At 41.3% G+C, this 17,473-nt stretch overlaps 3 protein-coding genes and 1 long non-coding RNA gene across 6 annotated transcripts in view; 2 read left to right on the forward strand and 2 right to left on the reverse strand.

Annotated features, from left to right (window-relative positions):
- Positions 1-72: 72 nt before the first annotated feature.
- e2f8 (E2F transcription factor 8) lies at positions 73-11,300 on the forward strand. Its single transcript, XM_086072478.1, has 13 exons — positions 73-294; positions 1,193-1,439; positions 1,530-1,683; positions 1,781-2,095; positions 2,178-2,339; positions 2,453-2,590; positions 3,316-3,534; positions 3,619-3,691; positions 4,765-5,269; positions 6,441-6,692; positions 6,763-6,895; positions 8,227-8,540; positions 10,565-11,300. Exons 2-13 carry the CDS (start codon positions 1,269-1,271, stop codon positions 10,736-10,738), a joined length of 2,610 nt encoding a protein of 869 aa, XP_085928604.1. The 5' UTR covers positions 73-294; positions 1,193-1,268; the 3' UTR covers positions 10,739-11,300.
- A 432-nt stretch (positions 11,301-11,732) lies between these two features.
- Positions 11,733-15,598, forward strand: csrp3 (cysteine and glycine-rich protein 3 (cardiac LIM protein)). The gene is made up of 6 exons (XM_086071760.1): positions 11,733-12,121; positions 12,635-12,746; positions 14,678-14,849; positions 14,937-15,066; positions 15,235-15,328; positions 15,428-15,598. The coding sequence occupies exons 2-6, from the start codon at positions 12,635-12,637 to the stop codon at positions 15,499-15,501; spliced, it is 582 nt and encodes a 193-aa protein (XP_085927886.1). The 5' UTR covers positions 11,733-12,121; the 3' UTR covers positions 15,502-15,598.
- Positions 12,139-14,738, reverse strand: LOC147176695 (uncharacterized). Its single transcript, XR_015094404.1, has 3 exons — positions 14,272-14,738; positions 13,133-13,328; positions 12,139-12,774 (listed from the first exon to the last, which is right to left on the reverse strand). It is a non-coding gene; the product is annotated as an uncharacterized LOC147176695 (long non-coding RNA).
- A 49-nt stretch (positions 15,599-15,647) lies between the features above and the next one.
- zdhhc13 (zDHHC palmitoyltransferase 13) overlaps positions 15,648-17,473 on the reverse strand; it is a 34,828-nt gene continuing 33,002 nt past the window's right edge. For all 3 annotated transcript variants that reach the window (XM_086071758.1, XM_086071757.1, XM_086071759.1), the window contains 4 exons: positions 16,708-16,791; positions 16,428-16,585; positions 16,264-16,361; positions 15,648-16,180 (listed from right to left, as the gene is read on the reverse strand). In XM_086071758.1, coding sequence (XP_085927884.1) covers positions 16,042-16,180; positions 16,264-16,361; positions 16,428-16,585; positions 16,708-16,791 — 479 coding nt within the window. In that variant the 3' untranslated portion in view covers positions 15,648-16,041. The remainder of the gene's footprint in view (positions 16,181-16,263; positions 16,362-16,427; positions 16,586-16,707; positions 16,792-17,473) is intronic.

A 17,473-nucleotide genomic window follows, 5' to 3' on the forward strand; every position in this document is an offset into this window, starting at 1 on the left:
GCAACTGTCACATGACCAGCCCATGTATCGCCACAGGGAGGAAGTGTCGTCACTGTCAGTGCGCATGCGTGAACCGGCAGGGCCAACTGTTGAGTCACCCGTCTCACACAACTTTACTCCACTGAACAAAAAGTGGCGGCTAATTTGGATTTGGGATCTTAAACATATTTGCCGCACAGATTATTTTTTTTAATGTACACATAGTCTTTGAAGCCTTTGAAGTAGTGCTACACAGTCAACACGACAGATGACCAAGATGGGAGATTTCTTGTGACCGGGGTTTTGTAGAGTTTGGTAAGTCTTCTCCTTGCTTTTTATTTCATGAAACACGCCATTTGAATTTTAGTCGTTTGTTTTTAGCGGGAGCTGATCCAAGCATTTGTATTGTCGTTATGTAGCGCAGAATTTGTACTTGTAGTTCTCGCGCGATTCACGGCAAAATAGCGCTTTGTGGAGCGTTGCCGCTCACTTAGTATAGTAATCGAATTAATAACACGACCATTTGCGTTTTAAATTAATCGGATTTCATTTGTTGCGGGAATGTGCTGTTTTATATAAGTTTTGTAGCAGGGAGAGTTGGGGCGAAACAACACGTCAGCGCGCGTTCGGAAACATCAGACCGAGAGGTCGTAAGCCTTTACAACCCTCTCCTTACAACATGTAACAGTTTAAACAGGGCAATTATGTCATTGTGGTGATATATATTGAGCAATAATCGGTGAAATAGTGCGAGAGTTTCTGCATTTTGAGGCTGTGGACTCATTCCGCGCCAAGGATTTCAAAAAATGTTTACCTGCGCGGGACGCCCGTTTCACTTCCTGTTTGGCGCGTTCTCATTGGCTCGTTCGGACCAAAAGGGCGGGAGCGGGCCGTTGATTCGACGGATTGTCCGTCACTCACGGCCAACTTCAAAGCTGCCGTTTAGTTTGTCCTTTGATTTAAAAAAAAACCTTCTACTTTAAGTATCGTAAAAAAAACAGTAGTAGTGCTATTCTAATAGAGTTATGATGAGTTTTGCGCCTTTACATATTATTCTGGTCAAATACTACTTGCTTTGATTTTTATTTATTTATTTTGTGTTAGGGAAACCTCAACGCATTGAAATCTTAATTCCGCAGTCAGCACAATACATCTTCAAGCATGAATGATGATTAATTAAAATGTAAAATTTGCTTTCCTCTTTTATTCCAAGTTGGATGATGGCATTATAAGCACCTCTGCTTTTGTGAAGTCCTCGGAAACCAAGTGGGAAATACACACAGTGTATCATGGGCCCACTCACAACTCCTAAAAAAGCAGGACAAGCCGGGTCGGTTGATCCATGGACGCCAACTTCCAACCTCAAAATGCTCATCAGTGCTGCAAGTCCGGAGATTAGGAATCGGGAGAAGGAGCTGTGTCCGCGTACTGAATTACATGGAGTTCTTGACTCTGCACAGGTCTAGAATTTTATCATATAGGAATTGTACACTTGTATCAAGACTTCCATGTGCTTCCATGTCATCCGTTTGCTGTTATTCGTTTTGTAGGATGTTGAAAATGGAGATGAGTCTGAGAAAATGTTAAGCAGAAAAGAAAAGAGTTTGGGTTTGCTCTGCCATAAATTCCTCGCCCGATGTCCAGATTGGCCGAACCCGGCCGCCAACAATGAAATCTGCTTGGATGACGTGGCCACCGAACTCCGTATGTCAGCTATTTGTATTAATGTTCAACTAGAAGTCACACATTATTATTTTTTAAATGATGACTTCCATGGTTTCTGTCTGTTTTCCTGGCACAGATGTGGAGCGCCGCCGCATTTATGACATAATGAACGTGCTCGAAAGCCTGCACATGGTGAGCCGTTCTGCAAAGAACCGTTACACATGGCACGGTCGGACCAATCTGGCCCAGACGCTGGCCATTCTCCAGCAGGTGGGCGCGGAGCAAAAGTACTGCCAGCAGATGCAGCAGATCAAACAACGGCTCCTGGAGAAAGAATTTGACTTTGATAGCGACGAGAAGGAGAACCAAGAGTCGATGCAATCGGAGAGCAGCGAAAACGGACAAAAGGAGCTCTTTTTTGTGGAGCTTCCTGGAGTGGAGTTCAAAGCGGGTAAGGTTGGAGCAGTTATTCTTTTTTTTTTTTTTTTTCACCAAATCTTATAAGACTACAATCTGTTTATCGTTGTCCCCAGCCTCCGTTAATAGTCGGAAGGACAAATCTCTGAGAGTGATGAGCCAGAAGTTTGTCATGCTCTTCCTGGTTTCTAATCCTCCCGTGGTCAGTCTGGATGTGGCGGCCAAAATCCTGATTGGAGAGGACCCGAGCGCAGATCAGGATAAGAACAAATTCAAAAGTGAGTCCCGTTGGTCGAAATGAATATTCTGTGGCAGAGTCAAATCGTCGATGGCATTCGAGATATGTGAATTAGTCGTTAATAAGCCCGTGTGTCTGCCTTAATGTTTACAGCTAAAGTGCGACGCCTTTATGACATCGCTAATGTGCTGCGGAGCCTGAAACTTATCGAAAAGGTCCACGTGACGGAAGAGGGACTGAAGAAACCAGCATTCGAATGGGTCGGCCCAAATGAACTTCCTCATGTGAAAGGTATGAAGTAGAGAGGGATATGATTTTTTTTCAGGGCCGATACACATTATTAGTAGTCATGGAGGTCAATACTGATAATGATATTCACAGCCGATATTCACTTTCACTTAAAGGGAAAAAAATATTGCTGTCAAAGTATAAAAAAAATAAATACAACTCTTAACCCTTATTTGAAATGTCTTTAAGCATTGAACAACTTTTCAGATTTGAAAAATGTTTTTTTTTTATCTTAGACAATAGACATTTTTGTTTTAAAATATTATAATAATATAGTCTCAAAAGGTTCAATAAAAATGTAACCAAGTAAATAGCTCCCCATTGTTTTCTATTTCTAAAATTATTTCTAATTTTCTAAATATCTGCAATGTTAAAGTTTCACTTTTTATAAAAACAAAAACAGAAGGTGCCGAGAGTTCCCAGGGTCAGCGGCGTCTCTTGTAAAGTTAGGGTTAGGGTTACATTATCATTCAAATACAACAAACATAATCCAAATTTCAAATATTAGTAAAGGAAGACCTCGGTTCCTAATTTGTGTGTAGTCCAACAATAACATAAACTAATTTGTGATTACAGTAAATATTTTATATTAAATAAAAAAACCTTCGTATTCTTATACAAATGAGTTCATTGATCGCCATCTGGATGTCAGGACCTCCTGTCTAGCTAGTTAAGGTTACAAACTTTCAAATGACATAACATTTGTTTTCACCATTCGACTGTTTCAGATGTGACAAGTGGAACCTCCATGTGTCCACCCAGTAAGACAACGGCGATGGACTCCCGTTCCTCTGTGGAAAACTGTACCAAAAACCTCTTTTCATCACCGCCCGGCGTTAAGCGAAGCTTCACGCGACACCCTTCTCTCATGAAGCTTGCCAAGAGCATTCAGGATGACCGGCGCAAGATCAGCTCGGCCCCCAGCAGTCCTGCCAAGAGTGCCTTCAGTGAGACGTTTTTTGTTTTTATAACAAGACTGCTGTTTTGATTTGCGTATTAACTTTTTTTTTTTTTTTTTTTTTTTCCTTAAGATGACAGCGACTTCCCCAGCAAAATGGCCCAACTTGCTGCTATTTGCAAGATTCAGCTTGACCAGGAATCAGTGTAAGTTTGAGTGCATATGTTTATACACAGGGTTTCCGTGGGCCATTGAAAAGTGCTCAAATTAAGGCCTTAAAATGTATTTAAAAAAAAACATTAAATACAATGTCCGGAGGCATTGACAATTTAAATACAGATGATGTCAAAACATTGTTGTTCATGCTTTATTTAACATATAACATTGTACAAAGGAGTCACAATATCACAATTTAGCAATAATAAATGTGATAAAAATATATACTGAACTTCATGTTCCAAATACCAATTGCTCTGAATTTGAAAAGAACACCAACGTTCAACATAAAACATTAATGCCACCTAGTGGCAGAAAATTACCTCAATACAAATCTATGACTCAAGTAACTTACATTTTCTGTGAGTTGGGTTTAAAGCAACACTACAGAACTTTCAGTTTCTGTTGATTATGGTGGCGCCATATGGACAAAAGTGTATTGTTATGTCTGAAGGAAGACTACATTTCCCATGAGGACAAGCGCATTGCGTTGTTTTTTTTAAGATCACGGCAGCGAGTGAAATCCCGGCCGATGTTGATCCTTGACTTGTCTTTTTATCTGGGTAGCTTCCCATTTCTTCTTTTTGTTGTTGTCTCTACAGACAAAACTTTTCAGTTGTTTTGAAGCTCCTGCCATGAAAGCAGTAATCGTGCGTCAACATTTAAATTGACTTCGGTCTTTGTAACGAATGGGGAAAGGGAAGTGACGTATGCCATAAAGCAGTCAGCACATTTGTAAGTCCTTCCTACCATCCTCCTCAAAAATGCTTAGTGCCAGTAAAAATGATACAGACCCCCTCAGGCCATGGCAAAGTACGGTACGTTCAACTAGTTTTAAGTCGATGTTTCATTAGAAGAGTTATAACAATATTTGATCAAGGTTGAAAAGTTCCTTAGTGCTACTTTAAAGAACAGGATGGGCTATATGTGGTCCGCGGGCTGCTGTTTGCCCACCCTTGGTTAATAATATCGAGATTAGACTGAAATTCAAGCTCCAGCCAGCATCCTCGGCCTCGCGTGTTATTTATTATTCACTTTCTATTTGCACCTAATTGTGTTCCAGTACCAGAGGCAAAGATCCAAAGGCAGTTCCCGCTGAGCCAAACGCAACGGTTACGATGCTCCAGCCAACCGCCTCCATCTCAGCGGAACCGCCTCGGGCGTCATGCTTGACTCCAAACGCGGAGGCTGGCGGCAACGCAAATGTGCACGGCGCCCCGCCGGCCTCCCATTCCTCAGGCAGTGTTGCATACATCCCAGCGCAGTGCTCCCCCCTCATCCCCGTCATTTTACCGCAGCGGCCGGGCGGCGGGCCGTTCGCCGTCTATTTGCACCCGTCGTCCCTCAGGCCCAAAACGATAACCAGACCGCAGCCGACCAGTTATGCTGTACGCTCCATGACCTTTGAGGAAAAGACCGGACTGAGCCCCACTGCCACGTTAGCTGCTAAGCGCCAACCCGCGTCGGGCCTACCGGACCAGAGCCCCTTGTTCGTCAAACGGTTGTGTTTGGACTCAGCTGCAGAGAGGAGTCCTCCCAAAGCCAAACTGGCTGACTCCACCCTCAAGGTATTTGCACTACAGGGTTCACGCGGGTCATTTAAAAGCATTAGAAAAAAATGAAGGCCGTAGGCTGCCAGTTAGCAGTTAGCACCAAGCTAGGTTACCAAAGCTCTGAAAGGGATCTGCATGGGCACTCCCAGACCCCTTTGAGAGCCAAAAGCAGAGAGTGTGCCCGGCTTGTCACTTGATGTGACTCCAAATCACTTGTTCTTTTAGACTTGAGGCTTATTTTATTCAGCAACTCCCGAAGATAGCTCGTGTAACATCATCGGTGTTATTTCTGGCTCGTTGTACGAAAGCTGCGTCACTAATGACGTGTGTCAGTGTAAAACTCAACTAAATAAAGGCATACAACATTGTGCTAAGAAGTCACTATAATACAATTTACCAACAATAAATATGATAAAGATATATTTATATACTGTATATTTGTCGGGACTTGGGACTAGTTGTTATTTACGACAAACAAAATTTGCAGTAGTCCACAAAATGCTTCATGTTCCAATTAATTTGAAAAGAAAAACATACCGTTTCTGTCATCAACATCCAACATGAAACGCTAATGTCACCTAGTGGTGGAAAATTTTTACTCAATGTTTCATACTTCTCTTTACCGTATACTAGTATATCTTCAAAAAACATTATAAATGACTATGAAATTGCTGTATCAATGAATAAAAAAAAGAAAACCATATTTGTATTAGGTCAACTTATTTTTTTATGTTTGTTAATTAACAAGAATATGAAAAACGTATATAAAAAATAAAAATAAAAGCCAACTTTAAAAAAATCTATTTTATTGTACTGCCTATTAATTTGCTCCCAAAAACGTATAAATACATCCTATTTTCAATATTACCAGTGTTCCAAAGACGTATTTCTACGTTTTTTTTAAATGCTAGAGCATACAGAAGATATTGATGCAGCCTCTGAACCAAAGAGAAGGCTTGAAGCAATGATAGTTATTACAAAAACGGGCAGCAGTGTATAAGAGATCAACCAGGGCCATGTGGCAAAAAAAGCTCACCGTTTTAAACTGATTTGTGAATAATGATGAGACTTAGCTATGTTCTAATTCTAATTGCTGCAAAATGGAAACAGTTAGAAATATACTTTTTTTTTTTCTGATGAAAAGAGTTAATATTCATTACTTCCCATCTCCCATGCCTTCCCTTAGCAAAGCGGCGTCCCTCAAGCTCATCTGAAGACTCTGCGCAGCCGTCAGCTGTCCAGCCGGCCCTCCCCGCGCGCCCTCCACCTGGACCCCGAGTTCATCAACACCCCCGGCAGCGCGGCAGCGGCGCAGACGCTGGAGCAGAGCTTGGAGACCTTCCTGGACAGGGACGACAAGGCGGCGACATCTGACTGCGAGGCGGGTTTAACGCCCCTCAGAGCCGCCCCGATCACGCCCAGGCAAATCAACACGGAGGTAACTGACTACAAGACCACTACAGAAAAGCAATTTGGATCCAGACGATTGATTTCTCTGCCCATGTTAGACTTTAGTGCCAGCGGGATTCCTGATCCCGCTCTCCTCGCAGTCTGTTGTCACGTACAAGGAGAATCCGGGCTCAGCAGCAGAAAGCAACAAGCCATCGACTCCAACTTACGTCTACCAAACACCTACTGCCGGTAAATGTCCAAACATGATACTTTTATAAACTGTAAGCAAACATCTCATTATTTTACATACTGTATTGATTTGTAGAGATGGAACGATATCTAAACATCACGGTACGATAAATATCACAATGTGAGGAGCCTCATGATACGATAATTATCACGATATTGTGGGGAGGTTGGCGAAATAAAAAAACAAAACAAGATGCTGTATAAAACTCACGATATTGCCACACACAAAAAAACTAATATATATAAATAAATTTGCTGGTATGACTGATTTATATGAGGGATAATCACCGCAGTGGCCAAAACATTCCTAATTAAAATTAAACTGCACTAATAAACGAACCACCAGAGGGTGCTAGAACTACACAAATGGAATACAGCCTCACCTTGTGTGCTGTGTTTAGTATCGTGATATGATGACGACGATATTGTGGCAATTTCAATATTGCAATATCACGATATTGCAGTTGTCGTCACATCCAAGTCAAGTTTATTTATATAGCCCTTAATCACACAAGAGTCTCAAAGGGCTTCACATGCCCTCAGACATCCCCTAATCAAACCGCAAGAGGGCAAGGGAAAACTCAAAACCGCATCAGGCGAAAAATGAGAAACCTTGAGAAGGGACCGCATATGTGGTAATCCCCCTTCCAGGATGATCAGGCTGCAATGGATGCCGAATGGGCAACAATTTACGTAGTTTGTGATACTAAACAATATTAATTAGAATAGTGCAAAAGTCCATTGAAGAAAGTCTATTGATTTGATTTTGTAGACCAGGGGTCTGCAACCTGCGGCTCTGGAGCCACATGTGTCTCTTTAGTCCCTCTCCAGTGGCTCACTGTGGATCTCTCAAAATAAATTAGTAGTCATTAATAGTTTTATTTATTTGTATTTTTCTAGATAAAATATTATTTACATTATTTCATGATTAAATAAAAAAAATATTATTAAATATTCCCAAAAAATGTGAGAATCTAAATTTTTGACAGAAAAAAAGAGATGGAAGGTAGATAAAAACGTTTAAAAAATTGCCTGAAAATTTCCAAAAGGTGACTATAAAATGTCCATGAAATTGCCAAAAATGGCAGATATTTTTTATATTAAAAAAAGGCAGAAAAGAAAATGTCCAAAAACAAAAGAAAAGCTGAAAATTACCATAAAATAGCCATAAAATGTCCCAAAAGAGGAAGAGAGGCAGAAAATTATCATAAGTCCATAAAATGTCCAAAAATGGCTCTTTTGACAGTAAAGGTTGCTGACCCCTGTTGTAGACATTAGTGACTTAGATTTGCTCAAGCAAGACCTAAGAAACTCTGTTATGCCTGGAACAGGATCCAGACCACTCCCAGTCCAGGAAGTGACTCCCACCAGCTTCCGCCTTCACGGACCCGCCACAGTCACCTCCCCTCTCCTGACCCAGCAGGCGCAACGCGTGCACAGCCCCAGTCCCGCCATCCTCAACTTCACCCTTCAGAACCTGGGTCTGATTTCCGGCTCCAGCCCGGGAAACGCCTTTGCCTCGCCGCAGACCCCCGAGCGGCCCAACGCCGTGCTCAGCCCGCTGGCCCTGCAGCAGCGAGGGATGGTTTTCATCAAGCCGGTGACGCTCCAGCAGTCCCCGGTGGCTCTCATCAGTATTCAGCAGGTACGCAATTAGGTATAGGCCGATAATCGGCCCGGCAGATAATCGGCGCCGATTTTCAGCATTTCATGATCAGCATCGGCCTCTTTTTTTGTTTTGATATATTAAAAACGGTTATTTTTGCTCCGATGGGCACTTTTCTCCTACGTCTGCTCTGAGTCAGCGGCTGTTGACTCCCTGCAGCATTGGCCCGCCCACAACCCCATCTGATTGGTTGCTCGTGCAGCGCTAGCAGCCATTAGCGTTTATTAGCCCGCGAGCTATTAGCAGCTGTTTGGGAGTTAGCGTGCGAGTGAATGGTTAGCCCGCGAGCTAACCGTTAGCTCGCGAATTAGCGGCTATTAGCTCACGAACTAACCGGCTAGCTCTGCGTTAGCCCGTGAGCTAACGGTTAGCTCGCGCGCTAACCTAGTAACCGTTTTTTTAACGGCTATTTGGGAGTTATCTCGGGGTTAGCGTGTGGGTGAATGTTTAGCCCGTGAACTAACAGTTAGCTCCCGAATTAGTGGCTATTTGGGAGTTGGTATTATAGTTGGTGCAAAAGCTGATGGCAAACAAAAAACCTTTAACATGTTGCAAATCACAAAAGCTGTTTAATAAACATGTGCTTGAAGGCATTTAAGCAGTCAAATGCTGAAGTTTTTATTATTTAAAATTTTGATTTAAATTTTTCTCCTGAAAATGTATATCGGCTTCAAATATCGGTTATCTGAAAGCGGAGGAGCGGAGCTTTACGTCGAGAAAATCAAATAATAATAATAGTATGTAGGACCACCAAGAAGTACGGCCAGGTTCAGCTTGCTTGTGTTTCCGCCATGATGTGTGCACACTTAAATTCTTGGCTGTCATCTAAGTGTAAAAATAACATGGCCACTGTTAAGACCCCTTCTTACTTCACCAGTGTCTGCAAACAAAACAATTCACTTTGATATCAGTATGGTCAGTTAAGCTGGAGTCTCTCGTTTGGAATCGAATCCTCTTACGTCACGTAACTTGCACTTCTCGTCTTTGCTTTGGTTGGAGAAACAAACACATCAAAAGCAAAACACGCAACCATGAAACTAATTTAGTGCCCGGCTTAAGTCGAGTCTAACTGATTTATTTTGGTATTTTCTTAGACTAGATCAGGGGTCTGCAACCTGCGGCTCTGGAGCCACATGTGGCTCTTTAGTCCCTCTACAGTGGCTCCCTGTGGATCTCAAAATAAATTAGTTGTAATTAATATTTGTATTTTTCAGATAAAATATTCTTTACATGAATTAATGATGAAATAAAAAATATTAATTAAATATTTAAAAAATATATAATCCAAGTTTTTAAGTAAAGAAAAAAAGATGGGAGGTAGATGAAAACGTTTTAAAAAATTGCCTGAAAATGTCCAACAAGAAAGAGGAAAAGCATAAAATGTCCATGAAATTGCCAAAAATGCCAGATATTTTTTATTAAAAAAAAGGCAGAAAGGTAACTATAAAATGTGTAAAAACAAAAGAAATGCAGAAAATTACCATAAAATGTCAATAAAATTGCCAAAAATAGCCATAAAATATCCAAAAAAGGAAGAGAGGCAGAAAATTACCATATGTCCATAAAATTGCCCAAATTGTCAGAATTTTTACAGAAAAGCAGAAAAGTCTAAAAATGTATAAAAAAGAAAGTACGAAAAATTACAAAAAGGTTCATCACAATGATCGAATGTTTTGCGGCTCCAGGCAGATTTTTTGTTATTTATTTGGCCCAAAGTGGCTTCTTTGACAGTAAAGGTCGCTGACCCCTGGACTAGATAGAAGTGGGTGGGAATGCAGCCGACTCCCGGCTAATCGAAGCGGCTCCCCTCATCTCTTTTGTTGGCCGCTCACTTGGAGTCCGCATTCCACCCCCAATCTGTATTCGAGATGGATAGTGATCTCGCTGGCCATGAAAATGTCATTTCTCCATGTTTTCTCTGCCAAGTGAAAAGTGCCCCGTGATTGATTCCCAATGAAGCCCAACTAACATGGACATTGTCTGTTTTCTTCTTGCTCTTCTAGCCTGTAATGTCTTCCCCCAAAGGAACAGGACTCCCCCAGCACAGCTTCTTCCACACACCGGTCCCCCTCTCACCTCTGGCCACTGCAGCGGGCTCCCCCAGTGGACAGTCGGCCCCTAAAACCGTTTACATCCCTCAAAGGAAGCTGGACGTCAACGCTGAAGAAACACTTTGATGCGTGTACAATGTGTGTACGTGGGAGCACGGTTTTGTTTTTGTTTTGTTTTTCTTCCTCCATTTTTGTGTTTAGACTTGTACATATTATACACATTTACCTCTGGGGGAGGAAAAAAAAGAAAAACTGTGTAGGAGTACAAAAGAGATTTTAAAGCCATTCAGCTCGTGCCACTTAAGGACATTTTTATTTTCGCTGGTGTTATTGTGTGTGCTGCGATTAATTTTGTTTCTGAATTGTTTAATGAGGGAAGCTGACGTCTTAACTTGCGCCTTAATCAGATGGCTGTTTTTTGGTTTGACTGAAAGAGAAACTCGTCGATTGCTCTTTTCAATCCAAGTAATATTTAAAAAATAAAATAAAATAAAAATGAGGAAAACTTTGCACATATGTACATGTTTATGGTTACTTTGTCACAGTGGAATTAATGAGTACGAGAATATTTCTGTTGAATTCTATGTAAACTTAATCAGACATTTTGATTACTTGCTTAATTTATACAGAAAAAAAAGATCATTTCTGACATCCTGCTTTGTATATAAAATGCTAAATAACATATAAAGCATTAAAAAAATAACGTAAGATCATTTGAATTGTCATTTTTATTGTTGGCTGTTTACATAATTTCAATCTTCATGGGGGCGGCGCATCATCATGAATCATTTGAGTCGGGTGTGTCTTGACCTCCGCCGAACCCTTGGGGTTTGATCGAACCCAGGTTAAGAACTACTGCATTCAACTTTGACAAAATATCATTCTGCGGGCTAAATGGGCTTAAGGCAGCTGAATTCTTGTCAAAATTATTTATTGAGGCAATCATGCAGCGATGCCGTTGCCTCAGATTAACAGAAAATCGATGATGTCATAGGCCGGCTGTGCTTTGTTACTAACAACCCGAGGTCATATTTGCGGGCGTCATCATTACTCCAGCTTTGCGATTTCCCAAAAACTTATGAGGGAAACACAATTGTTACATCTGCGGCACCCATCATGGTGGACTAGTGGTTAGTACGTCTGCCTCACAGGTTCCGGATTCGAATCCCAGTTAAATTCATTCAAAGCTTCTGACGTCAAAATCGCATTGCGCTAACGCCCGTAGCTCATATTCAGTCAATTTCGCCCGTCCGGGAGTGCCCACGCTTTATTGTGTGTCGGTAATCCCTAACCCCGCGCGCAGCTGTGAGTCCTGGACAAATGTTTGCGTGGCTGACGGTCAAGGCCTCACTCAGCCTGTGATTGAAGGGGTCAGAGGGCTTGGCTCAGTCACAAGTTATTTTAGGAGGATACTTTCATTGCGGCGTCACCGCCGATGGCGAGATGGACCTTATTTAAGCCCGACTGGAACATACAAACGACGACACCGAGGGACGGACGTGAATCAAGGTAAGGATCGGATTTACTTTGTACAATCATTTATTGATTGATTTTTTTAACATCAGTCCTGTTCAAACTGATAGCAATAAGTAAATAAAACTATATAAGAGTTCATTGATTGGTCTTTTTCTCTGCCCATTAAATGTCAATGTCACATTTTTTTTTGTCATACTGGCATTACAGTCACCACTTGCATATTCAGTTACACATTAATGGCATTTAAAGTTGTAAAAAAAAGAAGAAGTGATTTTCATCTAATGTACGAGTGGTTTAATTCATGTAAAAGTTTCGCATGGACAAGTACAGTATATGAGTGATAGCGTTGGTATGCACCTCTTAATAAGTCCATTGACCTTTTGTATGTAAAAAAAAAGTCAAGACAGAAATGTTCCCAATACTTTTGTCCGTTTACGTGTGCGTTAACAGACGTGAACCGCATCCTCCAAAACAGTCCAATGACATTTATCATGTTTCACGTAGCTACTGTATGTGGTTTTGTTTGTTTGTTTGTTTTGACTTAAGATGCCAAACTGGGGAGGCGGTGCAAAGTGTGGCGCCTGTGACAAGACCGTCTATCATGCGGAGGAGATCCAGTGCAATGGGAGGAGCTTCCATAAAACCTGCTTTGTGTGCAGTAAGAACTTGCTCACTCGCCTCATCATCTGAATGAAATATTAAAAAAAAGAAAGAAAAAGGTCATTGTTCTGTTATGCTTAGGGTTGTTGCTAACTTTTATCACATCCACTCTGGTATAAGTATGTAAATGAAAAAGTGACTGCGTGTAAGTTATTAAGGCATAATCCAAAGAAAACCCTTGTTTTGGGAGTTAGTACAATTTTAAGAATAAATCCAATAGCATATTTGGAAACATGCTGTGAATGATCAAGAGATTCAAAACCAACTGATCGTCGAATCAACTCGGCAATAAACAATAGGAAGGTTGAGTCAGCCTGAGTGATATGGAAGTGATCGGATATATTACTAACGTCACGATGCCGCCATGTTTGGAGGTCACTTTACCAGTTGCAGCTGTCCTGTCCAGTCTTCATATACTTGCCCGTATTTGTTTATCTGCACAAGATTCGGTTGCAAGCACACACGGTTGTGATGACTGGTTTGTTCCACTGGGATGTCTGAAAGGCCTCCGAGATAAGCCCGTCCCCTCCGCACAGTGTTTGTCTTTTCTCCAAGCTTCACCTCGCACTTGCATCTCTTGCTATGAATAGAAATGCAACACATTTAAGTATGTGTAATGGCTTCTGCTGACTGATAAAAACCTGCTGGGTGCTGGCTTTGTTTCACCGGCACTCCAGTTTGACACCACCCTGTCCAGAGACCAGTTACACCGCTTTCAGAGTCAAAATGGCGGTCTTACTTTTGTGAATATGAGATTTTAAGACTATGGATCCTTGTAGTTTGTGAGGATTATTTTGACTTCAAAATGTGAAGAAATGTCATTTGACTACTATAACAATCTGCCTACAAAGGGGAAAGTGCAATCGAACAGAAATTGTACGTAATTGGTCTAAGTTAGATGAATGTTGCACATTTATTATTATATATTTTTGGGGGGCTTATGGTCTTATTGAACATGTCAACATAAATAAAACACAAAGCACATTAGAAGTATAAAATATAAGTTTAATTAAAAAAGAAAGAAGGAAGAAAGAAAAGAGTTTATATGTTCAAAAGTATTACTTTTGTTTAATGAAAGAGTCAAAACCGTGTATTAATACATTTTAGTTCTTAGGCCATCTGAAGATTGTACATTATGCTAATAAATGTAAAAACTTTTTCGAAAATGAAAACGTGTCAAAAGGCTAGCATGTGTCACGTTAGCTACTGCTAGCATGGAGCTGTGGTGGTTTGATTTCGGGTTGAGTTAGCCTGGCCAGCCGGTCTACACTTTTAATATTCTATACAAAGAGTAGAACATTTACGTCAATAATTTCAGTGATTTGAACGATTATAACGATGTTTTGCCTATTTTTATTTAGTCCACACCCTTAGGTTTTGCCTCCTGTTGCTTTAAAAAAAAAAACGGGTCAAGGAAACGTAGCTCAGAGGTAAGCGGGAGGAGCTTTATTCGGTTTAAATAGATAATTATGCCTAAAATATGTAAAAAACAAAATAATACAATTTATCACACTAATTCTTACCAGTTGGGAAGTGCTCACTACAAAGCACTGTGGTCAGGTCATGGTTAGCCTCCATTTCGAACCGTCCGGTTCCACTCTTTCATTGCATTTACACTTTTCTCTAACGTTCAAGGTTTATGGGAAAAACATGGAATGGTAATTAAGTTTCCTTCATAATGGTTGGAACATCCAACCGCGCAACAATTTTTAGGTTTGATTTTCTGATAACTTTGTATGCTAGTCACGGGCAAAAGCAATAATAATAATAACAATAAAAGGTTTTCCGGTGATCACTTTGTCCACTTGGTTTACTTGTATCAGTATCGGCGATACTGTCCCTGTATTTACTTGGTATTGGATCGATAACCAACAAAAAGCAGTATCACACCCCTGACAGTAGTGTATCGGTTTGTTCTGCACACAACAGTGAGCTGCAGGAAGGCACTGGACAGCACCACGGTAGCCGCGCACGAATCTGAGATCTACTGCAAATCTTGCTATGGCAAAAAATATGGGCCAAAAGGTTACGGATACGGGCAAGGTGCTGGAGCGCTCAGCTCTGACCCTATTGGAGAGCACGTCACCCTGCAGCCTGATGAGTATGACGATCACAATGCATTCCAGTTGCTCCATAGTTGTGACTCTTAGATATCTTATAAAATGAGCCATTATTTTGTCTTTTCTAGCACTAAACCACGGCAAACTTCCACAAACTCCACTTCGAACAAGTTTTCCCAGAAGTTCGGATGCTCGGATCGCTGCTCTCGCTGCTCCAAAGCTGTCTACGCAGCAGAGAAGGTGATGGGAGCGGGAAAGGTGAGCAGCGTGCAGCGATTTAATTCAAAATATAAGTCAGTCTCTGCATGCAAAATTATGTACCGTACCAAATGGGCGAAATTTCATCACTAGACGTTGTTTGTGTAAAAGAAAAATGTCAATTTATAGTGTACGTACTGTTTATTAATAACTTGTTTGTGTTCGCAGCCTTGGCATAAAACATGCTTCCGCTGTGCTATGTGCGGTAAAAGTCTGGAGTCAACCACGGTGACCGACAAGGATGGAGAGATCTACTGTAAAGGTACAAAGGTTCAAAATTTCGCATTTGAAAGCAGGCAGAAACACCAAAAACAAAACAACGGAATCCTAATTTTACTCTTCATTTCCCCCTTCCCCTCAGTTTGCTATGCCAAAAACTTTGGGCCAAAAGGATTTGGACTGGGGAATGCCGCCATGTTGGAAGAACGAGAGTGAACACTGGAAGTCGGGAGGATGAACCAGCCTTCAACTAACAATGTTACACCAGAGCAATAGCCTGGTTTGTTTGTAATAAACTACATTTGTACCAAAACGTCCACCTCTATCCGTTTGCGCGGAATTCCACAGAGAGCACACACCTGAATAAGAATACACAAGTTGTTTTATTGAAGTGGTTTTTCATTACGAAACGCATGCAATTCTTACAAAACTTGACTTAGCACGTAGAAAGATCTGAACTCTCCGAGAACACGTTTAAAAAATACGCTTGAGACGTGTGAAACGTAAACGTCAATAACAATTTTTACATTTCTGCAATACATTTGCAAGTGATTTGTTTGACCTCCACAGGTCAAAAAGGCAGCAGCAGGCTGTACAAAAAGCAAAAAATAGAAACACGTTGCTTTGTTTTTTTCCCGCCATCCACTGGAGTGGTTTCACTTCACAATGAGCCTTTAGATGGATTAGAAAAATAAATAATTGCACTGTTTGCACTTTTTGGTCCACATCCACTGCTAAGGTCTCCCCCCTGAGCGTTTACACCATGTCCGTGTGTCTGAACAAGCGCTGGTCCCGGCCTGGCGGGAACTGCTGCGTCCAGTCGATGATGGCCGGTTTGAAGAGGCCGCAGCATCGCAGTTGGAAGAAGGACGCCAGGTTCCTCACCACACCCAAACTAGTGAGAGATTTATGGGCATAAATCGCGACTGGCATGTGGTCAAAAATCGGTGAAAAGTCACATCACTTGCGACAACTCACTTGTATGGATTTTGAGACAAGGACAAGGATTGTCCGTGTTTTCTCGCGTGCATCGTCAAGCTTATCCTCTCGGCAGTGGTCAGTCCGAGGAAAGCGATCTGGCCCAAAAGGGATAGACGGTCAATTTCTGCGACGATGCCACGGCGCGCCGACGAGCGCCTCACCTGGTAGAGGTGCAGGAGCAGGATGAAGCTGGACCAGCAGGTGTGGTACAAGGCCAACAGGGAGATGCACAGCAGCCACGGGGAGCAGGTGACAACGGCAAAGGCCACTCCCACAAAACCTTGCTCCTCATAGTGTGGCATGCAATGTGTCGACCAGTCTGGAAACAGAAACATGTACACATCAAGTCTTTTGAGCGCTGTTGATTTGAATAGTCACCAATGGGAACCCTAACGAGGAGTGCCATTGACGGAAATTGTCGTCATTGTGATTACGACTCACGCGTGACGCAACCGTAGAACATCCAGACGCCCATGAGCGAGAGTGAGAGCAGGAAGAGGACAAAGTATCGATGGTTCCTGGCGCCTGCAACAAAACCAAAAAGGTTTCAAACTGAATTCACTTTTAAGAACCCACGTTAAACTCAACGCCGCTCGGAGAGAACAAAGGCAGACGCATTTTGTCAAATTACTACGGTGTTGATCAGTAACTAACATTGCTGTTCATTAATTATAAATTTCTCCTACAACTGGTTCATCAAAAATTGCTTTTATTAATTTTCTATAAAATCTGATGAAATAATTGGTTATTTATTTATTGTAAGTAATATAAGAAAAATCCTAGTTAAAACATACAGTGCACAAAAATATTTGATTAAATAATTGGTTGAAACTATACTGCTTATCCTCATTCGGAGTAGATTATTTTTATTATTAAAGTAATTTACATACAAATTTGTACATGTTTTCCCCTCTAACGCAGTGCCTCTCAATTATAATTATTTTATGTTCTGCCCCACCATAGAGAAGAAAATATTTCGCATCCCTCAACTCTCCGACACAACTATAAATAATATCATTTGACTGGAGAATTGTTTCAAGTACACCTCTGCACAGAAGCTAATATTCCCTGCGCACTTTGACAATGAAAGCACTACTGCCACCTACTGTAGTGGATGTGCAATTACACAGCAAAATAAAATTAAAATACAAACAAAATAATATTATTAATAAATTCTTGAGGTCACACGTGCCCTCAGCAGAGGCAA

Source organism: Leptonotus elevatus, chromosome 3, assembly GCF_054856555.1.
Source record: "Leptonotus elevatus isolate MCC_2025b chromosome 3, RoL_Lele_1.0, whole genome shotgun sequence".
NCBI lineage: Eukaryota > Metazoa > Chordata > Actinopteri > Syngnathiformes > Syngnathidae > Leptonotus > Leptonotus elevatus.